Genomic DNA, 25,573 nt, shown 5'->3' on the forward strand with positions numbered 1-25,573 from the left:
GGTCACTTTTATGCATTTCCCCCCAATTTTCTCCCCTAATCTAGTCGTATCCAATTACCCTGGTTGCGTTATGCTTCATCACCTCTACCGATACAACCCTCCACTGCTGATTGAGTAGCTTCGCAACTGACACCCCACCCCTCCAACATGTGAGCAGTACCGACTGCCTCTTTTCCACCTGCACGAGGCGAGGTCATATGCAGACCAGCTTTGTGCACGGAGAGCCACACCCTGATCAATGCATTATTCCTCAACTCTGCGCAGGCGCCATCAATCAGCCAGCAGAGGTCGTAATTGCACCAGTTATAAGGAACCCTGGTCCGGCTTTCCCATCCCTGAACAACAGCTAATCGTTCTTCATATAGCTGCCCAGCCCAGTCGGATGGCAGAGCTGAGATTCGATACGGTGTATTCGAAATCCCAGCTCTGGTGTGCTAGCGTGTTTTACCACTGCACCACCTGAGTGGCTTGACTATTTTTTATGCATTTTTTCACAACTATGTTCCCAATCTAGTCATATCCAGTTACCCAGTCACAGTTCTTTTCCTTTACTGCTGCTAACCTCCTCACTCCTGAAATCCTGTGTAATACATAAAACTATAACTAATGCATCATCATTATTATTTTATTATTGTTATTATAGCATTGATATCAGTCGGCCTGCATCTACATACAGACATTATTGCCTATGTCTGTGGTTAGTGACTAAGGCCCCGCAATGGACTGGAGACTGGTCTACAGTGTATAAACTGCATTGCACCCAGTGATTCTGGGGGGACCAGAATCTTAAGACTAAATTCTGAAATTAACCTCTGATTTCTGGATTAAACAATGTTAAAAAGCTCAGATTGTTCACTTCAGATTATACAAAGGTCTAAAAGATAAACATTTTTCTATAGTAAATTATTTAATTAAAAGGAAATACTCCAAGAAATGCTGAGATTGTACTTAAAAAAGTTACTTTGAGTTCATTTTGAATAATTAGCAATTGTTGTTATTATTATTATTATTTTAGGTTTATGGTTATTATTATTTTAGGTTTATTATTTTTTTATTTTGGGTTTATTATTTTTATTATTTTGGGTTTATTATTTTTTATTATTTTTAGGTTTATTATTATTATTGTAGGTTTATTGTTATTTTAATTATTTTAGGTTTATTATTATTATTTAGGTTTATTGTTCTTTTTATTATTTTAGGTTTATTATTATTATTTTAGGTTTATTATTATTTTCATTATTTTAGGTTTATTATTATTATTTTAGGTTTTTTATTATTATTATTTTAGGTTTATTATTATTATTTTAGGTTTATTATTATTTTTATTATTTTAGGTTGATTATTATTATTTTAGGTTGATTGTTATTTTAATTATTTTAGGTTTATTATTATTATTTTAGATTTATTGTTATTTTTATTATTTTAGGTTTATTATTATTATTTTAGGTTTATTATTATGTTTATTATTTTAGGTTTATTATTATTATTTTAGGTTTTTTATTATTATTATTTTAGGTTTATTATTATTTTTATTATTTTAGGTTTATTATTATTATTTTAGGTTGATTGTTATTTTTTTTATTTTAGGTTTATTATTATTATTGTAGGTTTATTATTATTTTTATTATTTTAGATTTATTATTATTATTTTAGGTTTATTATTATTATTTTAGGCTTATTATTATTTTAGGTTTCTTGTTATTTTTATTATTTTAGTTTATTATTATTATTTAAAAAGTTTTAAAAGCTAAACAATGAGTAAAGTTTTGTTGAATTTTGTATGTGGAATTAACTGTATGGTAATCAGATTTTAAAAATTCTGTTGAAAAAGCTGCAATTTTTTTAAGTGAGAGTGCATAACTTCTTTGGTATTTTAATGCTTTAAATAGGGTCAGAGCAACTAGCCACTCTGGGCTGGTAGCCGCAGCTGATACATGATGAAACGGAGAGGACTGAATGCAAAATAGCAACATTATTTATTTATTTAATTAGTTATTTTCACTGCTTTGCCTTGATTAGAAGGTTCCTGGAAACAAGACATGGCAGAAATAGAAATAGTCTGTGTGTGTGTTTGTCTGTCTATCTGCCTGGCTGGCTGAAAGGCATCAGATGGCTGTGTTATTGCAGGTGGTTTTTAAACATAATGTGTAAAAAAAAAAAAAGTGAGTCCTGTCTAATACTAGTGTCAGGTTACAAATATCACTAAAATAGTCACCCAAAACATCTCAGAACTTGTGGGTTAAAGTGTTGTTTGTGGTATTTGGTGAAAGGCCTACCTCAGAATGTTTTTGTAAATGGAAAGATCTTTTGTATGATTTGCAAAACTTGTCTGGTTTGAGGCCCAGCAAATTGCAACAGTAATTTAACCCTTTTATGCACAAGCTAAGCAAATCCCTTCTAATGCACAACATGGGTCAAAAATGACCCATATTCATCCATTGAAGAATATTTATATATGCACATGTGTCAGTTATTCATGTATTTGCTGTCTTAGCTAATAAAAGCTATCTATACTAGAATATGTAAACAGCTAGCAAGCAAATAGTATTGGACATATTCAAGATTCAAGAGCCTAATCTTTGGTTGTCTTTCAAAAGATCAGTAAATATGTTTTTGACTACAAACACTTACAAATGTCAGTAGTTTCTGTCAAATTCCATAGTAAATACATAAGGGTCCTTTTTGACCCATGTTGTGCATTAGAAGGGTAGTGATACAAAAATGATTTTTATTAAAAAAGTAAAAAATGTAAAACTGAAATAAGGATTTGTGATGATCAAAAACAAGTTAATTGAGGAATTCATGGAAGCTTGAATGACGAAATTAATTTATTGCAAAGATGTAGAAAATAAAAACTCAGTTGGGTCACTTTTGACCCAGGTTGTGCATCAAAGGGTTAACAAATGACAACAATTATTTGGGTTGATCAGGATTTAAGCCAAGCTCAGTTTTTTTTCCACAGTGGTGAGAATGTAATGTTCTTGTAGCACTGAACATGATTAACCTTTAAAATAAAGCAAGCTGAACACTAAACACTAACTATTTTGTATCTAAAAGTCTCAAAGACAACTCTGTTGATGAAAATATTACTTTGAGTTCATTTTGAATAATTAGCAATTGTTATTATTTATTATTATTATTTTAGGTTTATTGTTATTTTATTATTTTAGGTTTATTTTTATTTTAATTATTTTATATTCATTCTTATTATTTTAGGTTTATTATTATAATTTTTTCATTATTATTATTTTAGGTTTATTGTTATTTGTATAATTTTAGGTTTATTGTTATTTTTATTATTTTAGGTTTATTATTATTATTTTAGGTTTATTGTTATTTTTATTATTTTAGATTTATTGTTATTTTTATTATTTTAGGTTTATTGTTATTATTATTATTTTAGGTTTATTGTTATTATTATTTTAGGTTTATTGTTATTTTTATTATTTTAAGTTCATTATTATTATTATTTTAGGTTTATTATTATTATTATTTTAGGTTTATTGTTATTTTTATTATTTTAGGTTCATTATTTTAGGTTTATTATTATTATTATTATTACTATTATTATTACTATTATTACTATTATCCTCCCTGTTCCAAATGTCCAATATACTGGACACTGAATAACTCACAGTCCCCATGCAAAATGTATTTATTTTTTTGTATAATGTCGTTTAAAAGGCTGAAATGAACAAGTGTTGTTACAGGATATTGTTTGTTTTTAAAGTGTTTAATCTCGGGAGTGAGGAGGTTATTATTATTATTATTAATATTATTAATATTATTATTATTGCGATTTCTGAATATAACAGTCTTAAAAAAACTTAAATTGTTCTCCTAAATCCTAGACTTTTTATTCACTGTATATGAGAACATCAGCTCTGGGCCAGCAGCTACAGTTGATCCTAAACCCTGTACATGTTCCCACACATCTGACGGTGTGGCCTGACACTCCCTTGCAGTTCTCTGTACAAATCTCAATCCCAGATCAAACACAGCACACCTTCGTTTTGCTGCTTTTTACTCTGGAATGAGATCCTTAAATGCGTTTAGCTGAAGATGATCCTCAGTGATCTTCTCATTCAGTACCATTGCTAAAGATGATACTACATGATCCTGACATGGGATAAATCACTGGGTTCAGTAATTACTGTTCTTTCTAGGTTTTTTCCCATGAATATGTGTACAGTGCGTACCTGTGTCTGGGTCTTTGGCGTAAATGACGGTAATAGGGGTTCGAACGGTGGTGTTGTCGAACACGGTGATCTCGTAGTGGTTGGTGGAGAAGCGAGGTGGATTGTCATTTATATCCTGCACCATGAGCATAACATCTGCCTGACACGAGCGTCCACCTCCATCTGTTGCCTTGACGACCAGGTCGTATTCTGTTTCCTTCTCCCGGTCCAAGATGGCAAGGGTAAACAGCTCCCCTGTTTAAAACACAAGCATATGTGACACGAGACCTGACACATTTAAAAATGAAGTTGAAGTGAAGTTATTGTTTTTAATGTTTAAATCAATGTTAACTTTATCTAAATGCTACATCTATACACTGTAAGATGTTTTAATAGTTTTAAAAGTTTCAAAAGTTTTATAAATATTTAATATTTATTTTAATACAAGTTTGTTCATTTATGTGTGTTTTAATTTTTGGCACCATTCTGTTTGCATCTGCTTTTCTATTTTATTTGCATTACCTTTAGATACAATTTCTTTGTATTTCTACAATTACTGACCATCTGTTTCTCAGCATGCTTTGTTAGCCCCTTTTCATGCTGTTCTTCAATGGTTAGGACTCTCCCAGGACCAGCACAGAGCAGGTATTATTAAGGTGGTGGATCATTCTCAGCACTGCAGTGACACTGACATGGTGGTGGTGTGTTAGTGTGTGTTGTGCTGGTATGAGTGGATAAGACACAGCAATGCTGATGGAGTTTGTAAACACCTCAGTGTCACTGCTGGACTAAGAATAGTCCACCAACCAAAACATCCAGCCAACAGCACCCTGTGGGCAGCGTCCTGTGACCACTGATGAAGATCAACAAGATGACCAACTCAAACAGCAGCAATAGATGAGCGATCGTCTCTGACTTTACATCTACAAGGTGGACCAACTAGGTAGGAGTGTCTAATACAGTGGACAGTGAGTGGACACGGTATTTAAAAACTCCAGCAGCGCTGCTGTGTCTGATCCACTCATACCAGCACAACACACACTAACATATCACCACCATGTCAGTGTCACTGCAGTGCTGAGAATGATCCACCACCTAAATAATACCTGCTCTGTAGTGGTCCTGTGGGGGTCCTGACCATTGAAGAACAGGGTGAAAGCAGGCTAAAAAAAGTATGTAGTAATTGTAGAACTACAAAGTGCTTCTATATGGTAAGTGGAGCTGATTAAATGGACAGTGAATGTAGAAAGAAGGAGGTGGTTTTAATGTTATGGCTGATCGGTGTACTGTATATAAAAGCACCAAACAGACCTCACTTCTCTGGATTACATTTAACGTAATTACAACATTTTGTCTTGATCTTGAGAAGCTGATACAGCACTGTAGTAACATTTAGGGCTTAGACCGGAGAGCTAAATAGATCTCTGAAAATCCTCTATCGTACAGTGTTCCTTTGTTTCCGGCTCTGCTTACATGAACCGTGTAAAAGTTAATTCAACAGGATTTTGATTCAAACTAGTCCAGGCAGATGAGGAAAGCCATATATTTAATTTCAGATGAGTTAGCAGAGAAGTGTTTTTTTAGTAGAGCTTGTATTAGTAGAACAATATAATATCTATTCTATTAATCTAACTAACACAATGCACTACTAAAAGGTTTCAAACCAGGTAAAATAACTAGATGGCGGTTTTACCAGTTTTTGGATCAAGATGAAACTTGTCTGCATTTGGTCCATGCAGAGTGAAAGAAACTTGTCCGTTTGTGCCAATGTCTGGATCTGATGCAGAGACTTTCAGAATGAATCTTCCTGTTGGGGAATTCTCCATAACTGCTTCTGTGTAAAGCAACTAAAAGAGAAAACAATACCAAGAAAATATAATACCTATAATTTATACCTTTTTATGGCACGAATATAAAGGCTGTGTTTCATTCCAAAATGATGAGCCCTACAAATAGGGACCAGTGATCGGTAAAAGTTAAAGCATTCCTTTAAAAGGGCTGTAAGAAGTGAACCACTGAAAATATTGCACTTTTTACTGGACTGTACCACCTCTATATGCATCTGTCCACAAAGCTCTGCCTTCCAGATTTCATCTTATACACCGTAAGTCCAATATCTTTATCCAGCTCTCAGATTCATCCTTGATTTATTCTGTTTGTTGTCATTATATTTTGCAGTTGTCTTCCAACAGTAAGTGGCTTTCCTATTTACTACAACCCCAAATCAGTTGGGACAGTATGGCAGTGTTCCTTACATTTACTTTGACTTTTATCTGATTGCAGACAGAATGAACCCAAGATATTTCATGTTTTATCTGCTCAACTTCATTTCATTTGTTAATATACCTCCATTCCTGCATTTTATGCTTGCAACACATTCCAAAAAAGTTAGGACGGGGGAAACTTAGGGCTAGTAATGAGGTGAAAAACTAAATAATGATGTGATTCTAAACAGGTGATTGTAATCATGGTTTGGTACAAAAGCAGCATCCAGGAAAGGCTGAGTCTCTGATGAGCAAAGATGATCAGAGGATCTCCAGTTTAGCCAATCATGTCTTTGTAGACACCTGACCAGCTGATAGCACCATTTAGCAAGGAAATCTGCCATGTTTCCATTTGTGAGCAGTACATTAAAAGTGGAGCGAAAGACTCTTAGGAGTCTATGACTGGCAGGAAAGATGTAAACAAACATTTTAAATGGGACAGTGGTAGCCTAGTGGGTAGAGCTTTGGGCTAGCAACTGAAAGGTTGGGAGTTTGAATCCCAGCTCTGCCACGCAGCCACTGTTGGGCCCTTGAGCAAGGCCCTTAACCCTCCCTGCTCCAGGGGCGCCGTATGATGGCTGAACCTGCGCTTTGACCCCAGCTTCCAAAATAAGCTGGGATACACAAAGAAAGAATGTCATTGTACTGTGCGTCTGTATATGTATATATGACAAATAAAGGCATTCTATGTTATCAGGTGTCTTGATACAGTTGCTTTAATCACAGTTATTTAACTATTTTGTTTAAATGTATTTCCCAGATACCTCTGCACCTTTAATAAAATGAGGGTAAGTAAACTGTGGTTAATAACTACAATATTTACAGTTTAGTCTGCTTTGGTGACTGTTAAACACTTACATTGAAAAGCATTCCGAATTGCTATTACATTCAGAGTGTTCCAGTACACTTCAGAATTCTATCTCAGAAGAATTAGGGCTCAGTCGTGATCATTATTTTTACATTGAAATTATCATGAGGTGAAATACTGAATAACTTACTTGTTCGCACAGTGGGCTGTTGTCATTGATGTCAAGGACGTGAATTTCTGCTGTAGCAGCAGTTTGAAATTTTCCATCTGTGGCTATTATCTTAAGGGTGTGTTTGTCTCTGACTTCTCTATCTAAAGAACCTTTTGTGATGAGCCGCCACTCTTCTCCCACTGCAGAGACAGAGAATTCTCCAAGGGGATCTCCATCTTCAGAGAAATGTACAAAGATCAACAGTTAGAATACAAACTGTGCCTTGAAATGATCTGCATGTAATTTGAGGTCTGCACTGTGTAATCTGTTTAACACAGCACGTCAAAAAATACAATAACAATACCAGATTTGATCGCTTTGGAATTGTCCAATAATTACTTTTTCAGGTTGTTACAGTTTTCTTGGTTTACAGAAACCTTTATTTCACTGTTTTTATTGATATTTTGCTCTCTGCAATACTGCAAAACAATCCTGTATTGATTGCTTGCTTCATTTAAAAGTGGTTGTTATTAGAACTTTTATTATCAGCCTTAACATTAAAACCACCTCTTTGTTTCTACACTCACTGTCCATTTTATCAGCTCCACTTACCATATAGAAGCACTTTGTAGTTCTACAATTACTGAATGTAGTCCATCTGTTTCTCTGCATGCTTTGTTAGCCCCCTTTCATGCTGTTCTTCAATGGTCAGGACTCTCCCAGGACCACCACAGAGCAGGTATTATTTAGGTGGTGGATCATTCTTAGCACTGCAGTGACACTGACATGGTGGTGGTGTGTTAGTGTGTGTTGCACAGCAATTCTGATGGAGTTTTTAAACACCTTACTGTCACTGCTGGACTGTGAATAGTCCAACCAAAAATATCTAGCCAACAGTGCCCCATGGGCAGCGTCCTGTGACCACTGATGAAAGTCTAGAAGATGACCAACTCAAACAGCAGCAATAGATGAGCGATCGTCTCTGACTTTACATCTACAAGGTGGACCAACTAGGTAGGAGTGTCTAACAGAGTGGACATTGAGTGGACACGGTATTTAAAAACTCCAGCAGCGCTGCTGTGTCTGATCCACTCATACCAGCACAACACACACTAACACACCACCACCAGGTCAGTGTCACTGCAGTGCTGTGAATGACCCACCACCCAAATAATACCTGCTCTGTGGTGGTCCTGGGAGAGTCCTGACCATTGAAGAACAGCATGAAAGGGGGCTAACAAAGCATGCAGAGAAACAGATGGACAACATTCAGTAATTGTAGAACTACAAAGTGCTTCTATATGGTAAGTGGAGCTGATAAAATGGACAGGAGGTGGTTTTAATGTTATGGCTGATCGGTGTATGATGTAGAAATTAGAATGATATACATACTGTATATCACACTTATGGGTAACTAAGGAAGAGGTTAATTTCAATGTATTTATTAACTTATTTGCATCTGTATAGTTAAATAGCTTAATAAACAGCTTTTCAATTAAGTTGAGAATGTAAATATAAATTTAAAATGGTAAACTTTATCCTCAGAAAATTGCAATAGCTGTGTGTAATTTCTCTAGATCATGACTGCACTCACCTGTAATATACAACGTGACTTGTCTGTTGTCTGATGACATATCATTATCTATAGTAGTCAGAGCAACTATCACCTCCCCTGGTCTGCTGTTTTCAATTATGGACCCGTGATAGATCTCCTCTGTGAACTGTGGTGGGTTATCATTTTCATCAGTGACCGTCACCTCCACAAGAGCTGAGGAGGAAAGCTTGACTTTGCCCCCGTGATCAGTGGCCACAACATAGAACCTGTACGACTGCTTGGCCTCACAGTCTGTCTCCTTCAGCGAGGTTATCCACCCCGTCTGTGGGTCAATTGTGAAAATCTCACTGACATCGTCTGCCTCTTGCTCCAAAATGTATGTCACTTCTCCATTAGCATCCCTGTCCAAATCATTAGCTGTGACCTGGATGACGGTGGTGCCAGCAGGCAAGTTTTCAGCCAGTATGGCCTGGTAAGGGTCGGCATCAAACATGGGCTGGTTGTCATTGACGTCCTGGACTTGGACAGTAACGGAGACTAGAGATGCAACGTCTGTGCCATTGTGATTGCCTTGAGCAATCACATCAATCTGATACCACTTGGTCTTCTCATAGTCAATATTTTTCTGCACCACAAGAGATCCACTTTCTTTATCCAGAGCGAACACTTGATCGCTGTTGCCTTCCACAGTGTTGCCATCTACTAGGCTGTAAATTAGTGGCATGTCGGAATCTGCTTTGACCGTACCTATTTCATAGCCGATGGGCAAATCTTCAGACACTGAGAATGTGTAAAGTGGTTCGGTAAACCTTGGTAGAGGAACCTCCGGTGGGACGACTTTAACCTGGACTGGGACTGTAGAGTTGTAAAATGGAAGTCCTCCATCTCGGGCCTGGACTTTAAAATTGAAGATCTTGTTGTCCATGCCAACCAGGCTTTCCTTGACGCTAACCACACCAGTAAAGGGGTTGATCTCAATTACGTCCTCTGTCACTTCCTCTGTTTCATCAATGGCGTAAGTAACATCAGCGTTTTTGCCATCGTCTGCATCGTAAGCCATTATTTGAATAACTGGAGCACCTTTATTGATTGTGGACTGAATGGAAACCTGATACTGAGAGGCTTTAAATTGAGGAGGATTGTCATTCTCATCTGTAAGGATGATCTTAACAGTGCAAAAAGCAACTCTACCACCTCCGTCCTTTGCCATGACCTTGATGGCGATCACTCTCTGTGAGGGATCCTCTCTGTCCAAAGGCTGAGTGGTAACAATTTGTCCTTTACGGTCAATGGAGAATTTTTCATCTGCAAGCTTGTTGATAATGGTGTAGTCCACGCTTCCATATGGTCCGTCATCAGGATCGATAGCAGCCAGCCGAATCACACGCGTTCCCGCGTCTGAGTTTTCAGCCAGTTCGGCTTCGTAAACATCCTGTTGAAAGTGAGGGCTATGCTTGTTGCTGCTGCTCATGTCTATGTTTACGGGAGCGGTCTTTTGGAACACACCATCCGAGACAGCAACTGTAAGATTGTAGAATGGATCCAGATTCCTCTTGCAGACATTGGAAAATGAGATAAGACCTGAGGATTCATTCATTGCGAAATACCTTCCTTCATTGCCTGAGAGAATTTTATATTGGAGATTGTCCTTGCTGTCAGGATCTGAGGCCTGGACTTTAATCACAACATGACCACAAGTGGCCATTTCATCCAAAGAAGCCCGATATTGAGAATCGCTGAAGTTTGGAGGGTTGTCATTGACATCTGTTACCATCACTGTAATCTGGGCCTCGCTGCTCAGAGGTGGTGTACCACTATCTGTAGCTTTGATTTTCAAGTGGAACTCCGTTGTGGTCTCGTAGTCCAAGATCTGGGATGTTAATAAAATGCCACTCAGTGGATCAATTTTAAAAAAGGCTGTCTCTTTTTTCTCAGTTTCAACAATGTCATAGGTTATGTCTTTGTTTTTGCCTGAGTCTTTGTCTAAGGCTGAGACCTGGATTACAGATGTCCCAATGGGAAGACCTTCCAAGACATTTGCTACGTAAGAAGGCTTTTCAAAAACTGGCGCATTATCATTGATATCATCAACATCTATTTCCACCTTGGCTTGAGAAAAAGTGCCAGTCACGGAATCAGTTGCCCGAACGGTCAATATGTGCTTTGATTGGGTCTCATAGTCTAAGACATCCGTGACACTTAACATTCCAGTTTTGTAGTCGATGTGGAAATATAATGAGGCGTTTTCTTCTTCGAGATTGTAGATAAGACGGTAGCCCTCTGGGTTTTTTGCTTGTACATGCAGGATGGTTGTATACAAAGGAATGTTTTCAGGTATCCTTAAAGGGTAATAGAGACTTTGAAAGATTGGATGGGTACGGTTTTGCACTTGAACGTATAATGTTCCTGATGTTGACAAACTAGGCTCGCCCTCATCGGAAGCTTTCACGGTGAGCTCATACTTATTTAGGGATTCAAAGTCTAGGGGTCGTTGAAGGGACACGTCTCCTAGATACGGATCAATTCTGAAGAGATTAAAATTCTCCTCTAGGGTGAATATTATAGATCCATTTTCCCCTGTGTCTTTATCGGTGGCAAGTACTTGAAACAGAACATCTCCTGGTTCTGCCTCATCGGATATCATTAGTGTACGAGGGAGGTTTGATATGACAGGTGCGTTGTCATTGATATCATCTACGTAGACTTTGACATACGTAACAGCTATACGCGGTGGATCTCTCATGTCCCGGACCTCTACGGCTACATCATACTCATTCTGTTTTTCCTGATCGAAGGGTACACCAGTCGTCTGCAGCACCCCTGATGACTGAATGATTGAAAATTTATCCCTTGGGTTGAGAACTGAATAAATCAAGGGTTCATTGAGGTAGCTACCCATAGCTCTGAGTACTGTCAAAGTCTTTATAGATGTAGTGTTTTCCAGAACTGAGCCCACATGCGTCCTTTCTTCAAACTTCAGCCCGGTATTTTCAGATGTAGTCACGTTTACTTGCACTAGAGCAGTGTCTTTGTATAAACCATCTGAGGCGGTAACTGTGAGCTCATAATAGGACTGTAAGTCTGACACATCATTCAACAAAATTTCTCCAGATGATGTGTGTATTTTGAATGCCTCACTTTGACTCATTTCATAAGAGACGGTCGAATCTAAATCATGGGCAGTTACCTGAATGACATTCATGTCTTTAAAAACAGGGGTCGTGATTGAAGCTGTATACACAGGAAGCGTAAATTTAGGAGGGCAGTCATTAAAATCGAGGACGCGAATGATCACTTTGCATGGTTTGACAGCACCTAATGAGGGCTCTCCAGAATCCCGGACTTGAACGGTGAAGACGAATTCAGGACTTGTTTCAAAGTCTACTTCAGATATCAGAAAGATGGTGCCCATGCTTGGATCTATTTTAAATATTTGTTTAGCCTCAGGCTCTTGTATTTGGAAGATAAGCAGAGAGTTGATGTCCTTGTCAGCATCCGAGGCTTTGATTACCAGAGGGGTGTTGTTCTCGCCCATAACCATGCTGTTCTTAGGTGCAGACTCACTGATCTGACCATAATAACTGTCTTGAATCAAAACCGGGGCATTATCATTTTCATCTATGATGTACACATATACAAGAGCATCTGAAGACACTCCTGCTGTATTAGTGGCGCTTATTTGGAGCCGATACGAGCGGATTTCTTCAAAATCGAGGGCTTTTTGGACAGATATGAATCCAGAGTTTGGATTGATGTGGAAAGTTCCATTAGGGTTACCATCTTTGATCTTGTAATTCACAGCCGATGGACAACTAGCTGAGACGGAGAGCACTGGAAAGCCTAAAGGACTGGCCTCACTTATTTCAGTAAAGTATTCATTTTGGTTGAACTTGGGTGCTGTGTGTTCTGAAAGATTTATATGGATATTGATGGGGCAGAGGTCACTCAGCTGGGGAAAACCCTGGTCAGTCGCCTTTACCACAAGGTGGTATTGTTCTTGGGGGAGTGTATCCAATGATTTAGCCACATGGATGCTTCCTGTGTCCTGGTCAATGTCAAACACTCCTTTTGAGTCTCCTGGTGGAAGAAAAATTTAAATCGTTTACTTTAACTAAGTAACCCTAATACAAAAAAATAATCACATGATATTGCTCTGCTTAAATATAAGCAACAAGCAACTATAAAACTGTGAGGTTAAATATATGCATTGATTTACCATAGTTGTAACTATGCATAAGCAATAACTTATGCAAGATGAAATCAAAACACTCTTAACAGCTTTTATAATCTTACCTGAATTAATAGAATAGACAATCTTAGCGTTACTGCCCGCGTCCTTATCCAAAGCTTTGACTTGAAGCACCTCTGTCCCAACTGGCGCCAAGTTGCTAACACCTCCTTCATAATGAGTACTCATAAAATTAGGTATGTGGTCGTTACAGTCCTCTACGTGCACCACAGCCTTTACAAAGTTCCTCTTTACTGGGATCTCCTGATCACGGACCTGCATAAAGATTAAAGGCTTATTAATTGTCCTTTATTTATATATATATACAGTATATACAGTATATATATATATATATATATATATATATATATATATATATATATATATATATATATATATATATATATATATATATATAAAATGCACAAAGAAAAAATATATATATATATATACACAGTGGGGGAAATAGGTATTTGATCCCCTGCTGATACCCCCTTACAAAGACTTGAACAGTCTATAATTTTTATGGAAGGTTTATTTTAACAGAGAGACACAGAATATTAACAAAAAATCCAGAAAAAAAACATTAAATAAAAGTTATAAATTAATTTGTATTTAATTAAGGGAAATAAGTATTTGATCCCCTACCAACCAGCAACAATTCGGACCCCCACAGACCGGTTATGTGCCCATGAGGCACACAAATTAGTCCTGTCCCTGTATAAAAGACTCCTGTCACAGAATCAGTTTCTTCCGTTCAAATCTCTCAACCACCATGGGCAAGACCAAAGAGCTATCAAAGGACGTCAGGGACAAGATTGTAGACCTGCACAAGGCTGGAATGGGCTACAAGACCATCAGCAAGAAGCTTGGTGAGAAAGAGACCACTGTTGGTGCGATAATTTGAAAATGGAAGAAATACAAGATCACAGTCAATCACCCTCACTCTGGAGCTCCATGCAAGATCTCACCTGGTGGGGTAAGAATGATTCTGAGAAAGGTGAGGTCAGCCCAGAATTACACGGGAGGAGCTTGTCAATAATCTCAAGGGAGCTGGGAGCACAGTCACCAAGAAAACCATTAGTAACACACTTCGCCGTAATGGATTGAGATCCTGCAGTGCCCGCAAAGTCCCTCTGCTCAAGAAGGTTCATGTACAGGCCCGTCTGAAGTTTGCCAATGAACACCTGAATGATTCAGAGAAAGCTTGGGAGAATGTGATATGGTCAGATGAGACCAAAATTGAGCTCTTTGGCATCAACTCCACTCGCCGTGTTTGGAGGCAGAGAAATGCCCAGTGGGGATGGTGTTCTTGGGGTCATATCCAGCATTTCTCTGCTCCCAGCTCCCTTGAGATCATTGACAAGTTCCTCCCGTGTAATTCTGGACTGACCTCACCTTTCTCAGAATCATTCTTACATATACAGTATACAGTATATATATTATTTTTTATTTTTTTTTTTTTTGTGCATTTTCTCCCCTTTTTCTCCCCTTTTTTAGTGTACCCAGTTATAGCGGGTCATGCTTCCTCTCCACCAATGCCTGCTCTGATTGATGATAACGAAGCTAACCCCTGCCCCCTCCGTTGGCAGCATGCCGTATGCATCTTATCACCTACACTTTGACGAGTGCAGTGCAGCTCTGCGTTGTGTACGGAGAGACACACCCTGAGAGCACTCTTTTCTCATCTCTGTGCAGGTGCCATCAATCAGCCAGCAGAGGTCGTAATTGCACCAGTCATGAGAGAGAGAGTGACCCCATCCGGCTTAGTCCCGCCCATCTGAACAACAGGCCAATCGTTGTTCATGTGGCGATACGATCTATTCGAGATCCCAGCTCTGGTGTTTTAGAGTAATACCTAGATCACACTACACAATTTTTGCCCTGATTTTCGCTCGCCGACTGGTCGGCGCTAGATTTGCCGGCTCGGTAGCAACTCTGCGTTTGCTCGGCTTTCAATCGCTATGTGTAAACTACTCAACAACTCGATCCAAGCGAATCGAAGAGAAATATCTAGCATGTCAAATATCTGGATCTGAGTCACCCAACTGGCAATGAGTGTGGTGTCGAACAGCCAATGAGAACGCAAGACACGGTGTGATACAGAGTTGTAAAAAGGTGAGACAGGGGCACACACACAAGTTTTACAGTATTTCTGACCTTTTCGTTCTCTACAAAACATAACACCAACGTTGCATTGCAAAAAATACTCACTATAGAACAATCCACACTGTTCTTGTAGCCAAATCCACTCGGATTCATTTGTTTTCACTCCTTGATTTTACGCTGCACATCAGCGCACAAACTTTGTTCGCTCGCTACTTGTTGACGTGCATTTTTGGACGTGGTATCATTAAACCCCTCGTCACTTCTTGCGTTTGTTTTTGTGACAAAACGTAGTTTGGGAGACCAGAGAAGCTCGTCTGCGTTTCCAGTTGGTGATAGATTGTGTAGAGAGAAACCCCCTATCGCCAATCAGTCATGTAGTGTGAAAGTCACACCGACTTGAAAGACTCAGGATTACAAGAGATCCAGTCATGTAGTGTGAACTGTACAGTGACCTGACGACTTGGAAAGTCGTGTAGTGTGATCTTGGCATAAACAACAGACCTTCATTAAAATCTGGTTTGGCCAGTTTACAATACAATGCAAAGAAGCTTGTTTTAAATTCAAAAATATGCACTATAGTTTGTTTAAAAATGCTGTTCCAGAATAGACATCATGTAAATCATTGCTTTCCCTGATTCAGACTACTGGATATGGCATTTTTTAAATATGCCTTTGTAAAGAGAAAGAAAAAGCTTATTATTAGTTATTCAGGTTTGATTACATGGTTTTACAGTTTAAAAAAAAAGCCTTTTTATTAAAACCAATGGCACACAACAATGCAACTAAATGAGATCAGAAAAGCAAAAGATGAAGATGATAAACAGAAGATTTTTTTTTTAATCAATAATTTTTCCCACTCCCCCCCCCCCCCATTTTCTCCCCTAATCTAGTCGTGTCCAATTACCCTGAATGCGTCCTCTATACTGATTCGACCCTTCACCGCTGACTGAGGACGCCTCTCAACTGACATACACCCCTCCGGCACGTACAGTCAGTACAGACTGCATTTTTCACCTGCATGAGTCGAGTTCATACACCAACGAGCACTGTGTACGGAGGGCCACACCCCCATCAGCATTATTCCTCAGCCCTGTGCAGGTGCCATCAGTCAGCCAGCAGGGGGACCTATGATCCAACTTTTTAGCCCTAACCCTGAACAATAGCCAATCGTTGTTCATGCTGCCGCCCAGCCCAGACGGAACAGAAGAAGTTTTTATGTATTAATGTGTACAAGGTCTTGATTTAACCAGTAGTTTAGTAGTCAGTAGTGTTGTAGTTTAGTAAATTACCATCACAGTGAGACTGTGAGTGGAGATAGCTTCGTAGTCCAGCTGCTCGGTTAGAACCAGGACTCCGCTCTTTGGATCCAGGTGGAAATATTTAAGACTTTCTGGGTTCAGACTGCTGTGAATGGAGTAGATTATCCTGCTGTTGGTGTCTGCATCCCGGGCACTAAACTGCAGGATCTCTTTCCATGTAGCTGTGTCTTCTGGAACTCTGACTTCATACATACTCTTTAAGAACATAGGTCGATGTTCGTTCATGTCAAGCACTCGGATGTATGCCTGGGTGAAAAGAAAAAAAAACCCTTAGCAACGCATTGATTTGTTTAAAGAATCCATGATACATTCAATCAATGGCATTTAACAGCCTTCAAGTGGGAGGTTTCAGGACCTGGAAGTTTTCAGCATATAGTCCTTCCCTGTAAAGATTGATTTAGCTATGTTCACATGCTTTGATGTGCTTTTAAATGACTAGGAAAGGCATAAAGTTCATGTAACAAATTTCTGCTGCCTAAGGCAAATTTACATGTTGACTTTCTGAAATCCCTTTACGCTCCCGTTTTGGAAAGAATGTATGTTCAAGTCAATCATCTTTAAAGCATCGAAGCATACTGTACACAGGATCTTACCTGGGTGGTTATAGTCTGAGATCCGTCCATTACACTGATGGTCAGATTGTAATTGGATCTTCTGCCAGCATCCAGGCGTCTGGCGATTACAATGCTACCTGTGTTCTTCTCTAAGTCAAAGTCCTGGTCTTTATCACCGCCTTAAAGAAGACACCAGCTTTAGTTAGCACCTGTGTGTAAATGAAGTCATCTAAAGTGGAACTGTCAAAATCTCTCATGGGTTCAATGCATGAACATACCGTATATCTAAGTGGATAGCATAAAATATCCTGACAAGGTGCAGGTGGTATTCCAACCAAACAAAACCTTTTCAACTGACTTATAGGCCTACGTATTGTCCACAACCAACTCCTTTAACTGGCAGCAACTCTTGCATGAAGAGTGCAAATATTTGTAACAAAAGGCAAAGGTGAACATTCCATTGGCATGTAAAAGCACATGATCCAACATGTAGATTTAATCCACCAAAAGTGATGACTTAGCACTGTTATACAATTCTTAGAACATCCTATACCCATTTAAATGACCAAAAATTCTCCAATGATTTTTATATGCCATGGTCAGATCTTGTCTTTAACACTTACAGTTGCAATCTACAGAACAGCTGTATTAACATCCACAGTATAGGCTTAAAAGTGTATGTTAAATACCATCAGTAGAGATAATTTTCTGTTGCTACTGATCAGACTTGCACATTAGGGGTGCATGATCAGAATGATTCACTTCATTCTATTTTCATGTTTTATAATTGCTGTATTCTGGTCATGGTCACGAAGGTCCAGCTTGCCTGGAATCACTGGGCACAATCCAGTAACACACCCCAGACAGGACGGCAATCCATCCCTGTTCCGCAGACATAGCTAATCATGTCTGCATGTAGACACATGAGTGTACAACATTGCTCGGGATTCAAACCCTAGAGCCCAGCAGTATAGGGCTAATATTATTTACTGCTGTGCCACCCTATTAGATTAACTATGTTTTGCAATTTTTCTGATACAAATACAATGAAAGGTATTCATATCATATGTATGCACCAATGTTGCATTAAAATATTACAGCCATTAGTAAAAATGTGCTTTTAAAGTTTTGTTACTTTAAAAAATGCTGTGGCCAAATTGGCTGTATAGAAATCTTAGTTGGCCATGTACACAATTCTGGAATTCAGGGCAGCCAAGCATAATCTTCTCTTTACAGCTAGTATGAATTATTATTCTTGGAGTAATATGGTGTTTCTTTTCTTACTAAAAAAAAGGTATAATGCAAGTCTGCTAAAAATTAGTTTATCTATCCACATGATAATGAAATACTGCTATCGGTCAACTGGGTGTCCCTAGCAGGCACAGTTGACAGTGCCTGCAGCAGACAAAATTAGCCACTAGTCTGCTGTGTGGGAAAAGACCAGACTAAAAAGGGAGGTGGGGTGTTTAACACTGTGTAAGAACCGTGGTTAGTAGCCCGAGGTGCCTGTAACAGAAGTTGAGGAACAAGGAGATCAGTGCACGACTATCCGTGTGCGAGACTGGCCTAACGTGCAAAGCTATCAAAGTACAGCTGAATAAGAGGGGGTCGGTGGACTGTCGGGCAAATATATCTTCCTTGGACATGTTGTCCCTAGCAGCGGAAGACTAACTGGTTATTATATATTAAAGAAAAAGGGGGAAATGCATAAATTAAATAATTGAATAAATAAAGAAAATTAATTCAATATAAATAAAAATATATTAAAATAGTAGTTTTTACAGTGTTATGCTTGTTCTTAAAGAAAGTGCTCATTTTACTCCAAAAAATAAAAATTTGTAAAATTGATAGGCAATTAAAGCAATTCTTAAATCAGCTCTATAAATATTGTCATTGGTGCAACATAACCATTAAGAACAGGCTGTAGAGTAAATAGAAACAATGCAATTGTTTTAAAGGACATTTTTGGCATGTGCACACTCAGAACAGACACCTCAGTCAGTAGGGGTAAACTCATGCTTGCTTGGCAGATGGTATTTATTAAGAAATCCACCTTCTGAAGGCTCCCTGATTTAATTTTAGAAAAGCTACACCTGAAGCTTCTGTCTATTAATTCTACTGTTATCAGTTTAGAGCATTTTAATGTGTTTATGCATAGAAATTTTATTTAATAAAATAAAATTATTCATTTATTGATCCATCACCTGTGAGAAGCTGTATCTAATGCTAACTGATACTGATTACAGATTTAAGAGATTTTCTAAAGAAACACAGAGTTTCAAATTATTAGATTGGCGCCTTCAAATGTTTACCAATCTAAGCTCCTACAGTGAAGACACAGTAGTTTTTCAAAAAATAAATATGATCAATATGGCTTTCTAATCATCAGTTCATTTTGATGTAGGTGCTAAGTGAAAGTTCTGCCACTCAGTGACTCAGTATTACTCTGAGTGATTAATGTATTTAGCTTTGGGGAACTGGCAAGGACAATAAATTATATTTAAACATAATAGTATGCTGCATGCTGAATCATTTTCACAACATAGGAAAATATTACTATGTGGAATCATATTGAGAAATATTTTATTCTTACTTCCTCTTATCAACTGAAGCCTTGTATCATTTTGCAATCAATCAAGAGTTTACCATAGGCAGCAATCTTTCATGCTTTACTACATCCCACATTTCCATACCCGATCAACAGGTCAACCTTGATCATACCAGTTTACTCTTACTATCTGCTCACAAGGCTTATCTCAACCTGTAAGCTGTAGTTGGTTGTAGGGAAATGCTGCTTTAGGCAGTGGACAAGGGTCAGCATGGGTACACTCTAGGGTTGGGCGGTATGACGGTATTACGGTATACCGCAGTATTTAAAAATAGTGACGGTATTCAAAAATGGTGACGGTATTTTTTAAATGTGAAGCGCCAAATTTCTGCTTCAGGTTTACCTTGAACCCTGAGACTTTAGGACATGCGCGCATCCACAGTAAGGGAGGGGTGGGAGGGGTAGGCGGTTGGAGCTCGCTGATTGGCTGTGGGGTGCTCACTGGTGATAACACAGAGAGACGAGTGAAGAGCCCAGTGTTGCCAACTTAGCGACTTTGTCGCTATATTTAGTGAGTTTTCAGACCCCTCTAGCGACTTTTTTTTCAAGAAAGCGACTAGCGACAAATCTAGCGACTTTTTCTGGTGTTATTGGAGACTTTTGGAGACTCGAACGTGAAAACACATTGTTCTGCAGTTACTGTCCTCAACGAGCAGCGGGTCCTGCCGTGAGTCCCTCCACCGTCCCAAAGCACTCACGGGCGGTCAGTATCACAGTCAGTGTTGCCAGATTGGGCGGTTTTCCACCAAAAGGGGCGGATTTTGTTGAAAATTGGCAGGGAAAAACACTTTGGCAGGTGGACAAAATTTGGGCTGGTTTGTATCATTTTGGCGGCTTAAAATGTAAATTAAAAAAAACTATTGCTTTCTAAAGCAGGTGGAATATAAATAGGTCTACCTTCTCCCACCACATCCAACCCGTTGTCAAAAGTTTGATTGACAGGTTATTCTTTCCAGTCCAAGACATTGTTGCCACGCCCATCAATACACTGATTCATATGTAAGACAAGTGATTTGAGTTGAATATGAAGGAAAGCAAGTCTCGTACATATAACCTCTCATATGTACGAGAGGTTAAACTTTCATTGCTTGCAAGTTTACTCTCATTTACTTCCAAAGGTTTGTGTGTCCTATCATAAATAATACATTTTACAAACATGGTAGGCTACTTCAAAGACATGCAAGCAAAAATAATTTGTCCTTTATAATGTATAATTACTGATCTGTGCATTTTAAGATATTAATTTGTAGGTCATGATGGTTTAACTGGTTTATTATTTGTGAAATGCTAAACATCATCTGCTTATCCTGTGTTTTGGGTGGTTTTTCATGCATTTTGGCAGAAAATTACTGTCGCAATCTGGCAACCCTCCCCAGCGTAGCTCAGTGTTGTCTTAAAAAAGAAAAACAAACCACGAATCAACAGAAGAACGTTTATTTGTAGTTCTAAACATATTTAGGGTGTTTCTTTTTTACCCACTTTATTCCTCTCTTCTACAGCGTCGATTACACGCAAATGGACCTTATGCAAATTAGGCGATGACGTCATTTAGCGACTTCTAGCGACTTTTAGGACAGCCAATAGCTACTTTCCTTACTGAGGAGTTGGCAACACTGGAAGAGCCACACTGGCTAGCGTTAGCTGTGTGCTAACAAGCAGAAACTGATAAACGGCTCGTCTTTTAATTTTTCAAAATCAACATTTTTTATCAGTTCAACCGGAAATGAACACAAGCGCGTGCATGCGCGGACATGTAGTTATTTACTAAATATATCTTCAGTGTAAATCGAGCACAAGTGTTGAGAAAAAGGAGCAAACAGTAATAATAACGTTACGCCCAATCCGCTGTTCTGACTCTTGTCTGCCATAGATTTTCCTGCCTATGTAAGAACAATTTTTCCTAAATAATAGCGCTATATTAAGAAAAAAGAATGTCTCACCTGTCGTGTAATGTGAATTATAAAATATATTGTCTGGCCCTTTAAGAAAGTTAAGCGCACTATAGGGCGTAGGGAGCGAGTGTGTAGGGAATAGATCGGATTTGTACCGTTTCCGTGCTCGTGTTTTGCACGGCGGTTGTGTGACATTTAAAGTAGCGTCCTCGTTAACCACTCAAATGTTTGGACTTTGAATTATTTTAACATTACTTTACATCACCGTCATCGCAACATGAACATTTAAATTCATATTTTTTGTTACGGTATAGAACTTAATTCTGGATTACAGGCATAACTAATCGTACACGTTCATACACTTTTAAGAAATATCTGTAACTATAAACTAAGCAGTTAACTTTTGAAATATATTGAAGTGTTTAGCCTGCTATTATTCTGTTTTGTGTGGGCAGAGAGAGAGAGTACAATGCCAAAATGTTGTGTTAATGTTTGTGTTAAAGTGTAATTGATACACATGCATTTATACTTATGCGTATTTATTATAGATCAGACAAGATAAGCAATGTTTGACGTTCAGATTGTTAAATCTTTTTATAATAAAACATTGAAATATTGTAATTACACTCGTGTGTACACTGTAAAGTTTGTCCCCCCCCCCCCCCCCCCCCCCAATGCACTATGTGTTCTGACACCTTTCTATCATAGCCAATGAATGATCCTGCATGTGAACCTTCTCATTAATTTAGCACCAGAATTCTGTGTAAACAGTGCCAACTCCCGTATAGAGGCTAGATCTAAAGCCCCTGAAACATGTAGTTTGTATAGAACTAGTGCTTGTTGACCTGTGTTTCCCTCCACTGGCAGCACAGTGTGTAACAGGCAGATTTGGTACACATTGTACATCCTTTAGGCAGTGGACAAGGGTCAGCATGGGTACTCTAACTGGTCTGTGACTATGCAGCCCCATACACAGAATGCTGTAATGCACTATGTGTTCTGACACCAATCGTCTATCCATCACAATTTGGTTCTTGTCAAAATTGCTCAGATTCCTATGCTCACCCATTTTTCCAACACATCAACATAAAAACGAAAAAGGAAAGATGTGGCACTAAAATAACTTGTATATCTGCCCTGCATCCAGTGTTTCAGAGTGGCACCTGACACACAGTAACCCTTATCAGGATTAAATTTACAATTATAAATAAAAATATATAATTTATCCCAGGTGGCGCAGCGGGATATTCTGCTAGCACATCAGCACCAAGATTCTGAACTCCTCGGTTCAAAGCTAGGTGTTGCCACCGGTCGGCTGGGCGACATCTGGCGGGCATAATTGTCAGTACCTGCAGCAGATACTAATTGGCTATCTTATCTGCAGGGTGGGGGCTGGACTATGTGTGGGTGGGTGGGTCTTCATACGCTGTATAATGACCCTGATTGGGGGAAGAGATGCAGAATGCAGGGGCGAGAAGAGGAGGGCTGTACACGTGTCGGAAGAGGTGTGTACAGCGACGTGCTCTACTTGGATGCAATCTGGTATCTCTCAGCAGTGGAAGACAAAATTGAGTGTGCTAAATCAGGAGGAAAATGGGGAGAAAATGCATTTAAAAAAAATATATATATATATATACGTATATATATATATAATTTATAAATAAAATTAATAATCTAATTAAGAGGACTAATTGTGAATATTTTTAAAAGCTTCTTTTACATTTATTAACTTTTAGTAATCACTTTATTCTGGTCAGGGCCAGGATGAATCCAGAGCTCTTCTTGAGAACAGCCATCACAGGGCACTATGTACTTAATTTATGTTATTTCACATTTAGAGCCCATTTAGAGTAGTAAATCCACCTGCTTGCATGCTTTTAGGAATTGGAAGGAAAACAATGTCTAACAAATTACACACAGTGATCAGTAGCCAAGTAATTAATCCTGTGCAGCAACTGCACAACCTGTTGATGTACCATCGTGTCACTCAACTCAGCCATTTAATGGACTTTGTGATGCAGATTATTCATGATCGGACTGAAAGAATTAATAATTGCTAGATCAAATTACAATTCCTCTTACTGCCTTACATTGTCCTGCTTTACATGTCACACCTGTGTTAAATCCTCTCCAATGTAGTATAAACAAGAAAGTGATTCCCACCCTTACTGAATACCGTAAGCCGTAAAAAGCATTGCATTATTATTTTCTGGGTAAAGTAAATACTTCTTAAGCACTTTTATTTATCTTTGCTTTGCCAGTGTTGGCATGTTCACAGATACAGGATTATAGTGAATAAAACACTGTACTGTGTTCATGCCAAGCTCTTTTGTTTATGGTAACCGAGTCATCCTGCAAGCAAAGGCAGGATGATCATCGCAGTGTACTCACCGATGATGTTAAACCAGAGGAGGCTCTGAGGGATCTCGGTGCTGATGATTCCTACCATGTGAGTGACAGGGTCTGTCTCCATGACTGCAAAGGTAAAATGTTCCTCGTCAAAAGCCAGTGGCACCGAACTGGGCTCCAGTGTTGGCAACCATTCTACATCCAGACGTGACTTGGACGTTTTGGGGGGACTGCCATGGTCTGTGGCTTTTATCTGGAACAGAACAGAAATGGTGCATATTTTAAATTTAAATAAAGTGAATTTTCAAGAAATATTTCTATAATTCTATGGACGGAATTATGTTTAATAAGTAAACTTTTAAGAATATCAGCTCTAAGAGCAGCATCAAATCAGCATTCTTATTTACCGTTAGGATGCTGTAGTTTCCAGATCTAAACTCTCCCCTGGCAGTCACTACCCCAGTTTCAGAGTGGATTTCGAACTGTCCCTCTTTGTTGTCGTCCAGGGTGTAGGTAATCATGCCGTTAGGCCCCTCGTCATCATCACGAGCAATCATCCTGTAGACCTCCTGAGGCTGTGCTGTGTCAAGTTGTTCAATCAGTTTCACCTGAAGGAGTTTGTGACTGAACTGAGGCCTGTTATCGTTCTCATCTAGCACCTGAATGACCACGGTGGCCGTAGAACGCAGCGCAGGAGCACCGTTATCAGATACGATCACCTACAAAACAGGGTTTACAAAGGTAATAAAGTTTAATAATACATATGCATGCTTTTTCTTTATATATGTAATCTGTAGCTACAATCCATGATTTGCCACTTATGATTACATGAAGTACAATAGTTCAATAATGATCAAAGACTTTAGTTGGGGGGAAAAGTATGCATACATAAGTATAAACAGATTGAGACCTAATTACATTTTTACTAGATGAAATAAGGAAGGCTGTCATTTAAATATTCAATAGTCAATTAAATTATATTTTTGTGTCTGATTGCTTTAGCATTCAGAATTTGTGTATGTATTATACACCGATCAGCCATAACATTAAAACCACCTCCTTGTTTCTACACTCACTGTTCATTTTATCAGCTCCACTTACCATATAGAAGCACTTTGTAGTTCTACAATTACTGACTGTAGTCCATCTGTTTCTCTGCATGCTTTGTTGGCCCCCTTTCATGCTGTTCTTCAATGGTCAGGACCCCCACAGGACCACTACAGAGTAGGTATTATTTGGGTGGTGGATCATTCTCAGCACTGCTGTGACACTGACATGGTGGTGGTGTGTTAGTGTGTGTTGTGCTGGTATGAGTGGATAAGACACAGCAGCGCTGCTTGAGTTTTTAAACACCTACTGTCATTGCTGGACTAAGAATAGTCCACCAACCAAAAACAGCCAACAGCACCCCGTGAGCAGCGTCCTGTGACCACTGATGAAGGTCTAGACGATGACCAACTTAAACCGCAGCAACAGATGAGCGATCGTCTCTGACTTTACATCTACAAGGTGGACCAACTAGGTAGGAGTGTCTAATAGAGTGGACAGTGAGTGGACA

At 38.7% G+C, this 25,573-nt stretch overlaps 1 protein-coding gene across 1 annotated transcript in view; it reads right to left on the reverse strand.

Moving 5' to 3' along the window:
* fat2 (FAT atypical cadherin 2) overlaps positions 1-25,573 on the reverse strand; it is an 81,148-nt gene that overhangs the window by 35,077 nt on the left and 20,498 nt on the right. Inside the window, exons 5-13 of the mRNA XM_063000612.1 lie at positions 24,423-24,734; positions 24,058-24,268; positions 17,206-17,345; positions 16,583-16,858; positions 13,250-13,460; positions 8,996-13,033; positions 7,441-7,637; positions 5,872-6,025; positions 4,200-4,433 (exon numbers count right to left, since the gene is read on the reverse strand). Of these exons, the coding sequence (XP_062856682.1) occupies positions 4,200-4,433; positions 5,872-6,025; positions 7,441-7,637; positions 8,996-13,033; positions 13,250-13,460; positions 16,583-16,858; positions 17,206-17,345; positions 24,058-24,268; positions 24,423-24,734 (5,773 nt within the window). The remainder of the gene's footprint in view (positions 1-4,199; positions 4,434-5,871; positions 6,026-7,440; positions 7,638-8,995; positions 13,034-13,249; positions 13,461-16,582; positions 16,859-17,205; positions 17,346-24,057; positions 24,269-24,422; positions 24,735-25,573) is intronic.

This window comes from Trichomycterus rosablanca, chromosome 8, assembly GCF_030014385.1.
Source record: "Trichomycterus rosablanca isolate fTriRos1 chromosome 8, fTriRos1.hap1, whole genome shotgun sequence".
In the NCBI taxonomy this organism is placed as follows: domain Eukaryota; kingdom Metazoa; phylum Chordata; class Actinopteri; order Siluriformes; family Trichomycteridae; genus Trichomycterus; species Trichomycterus rosablanca.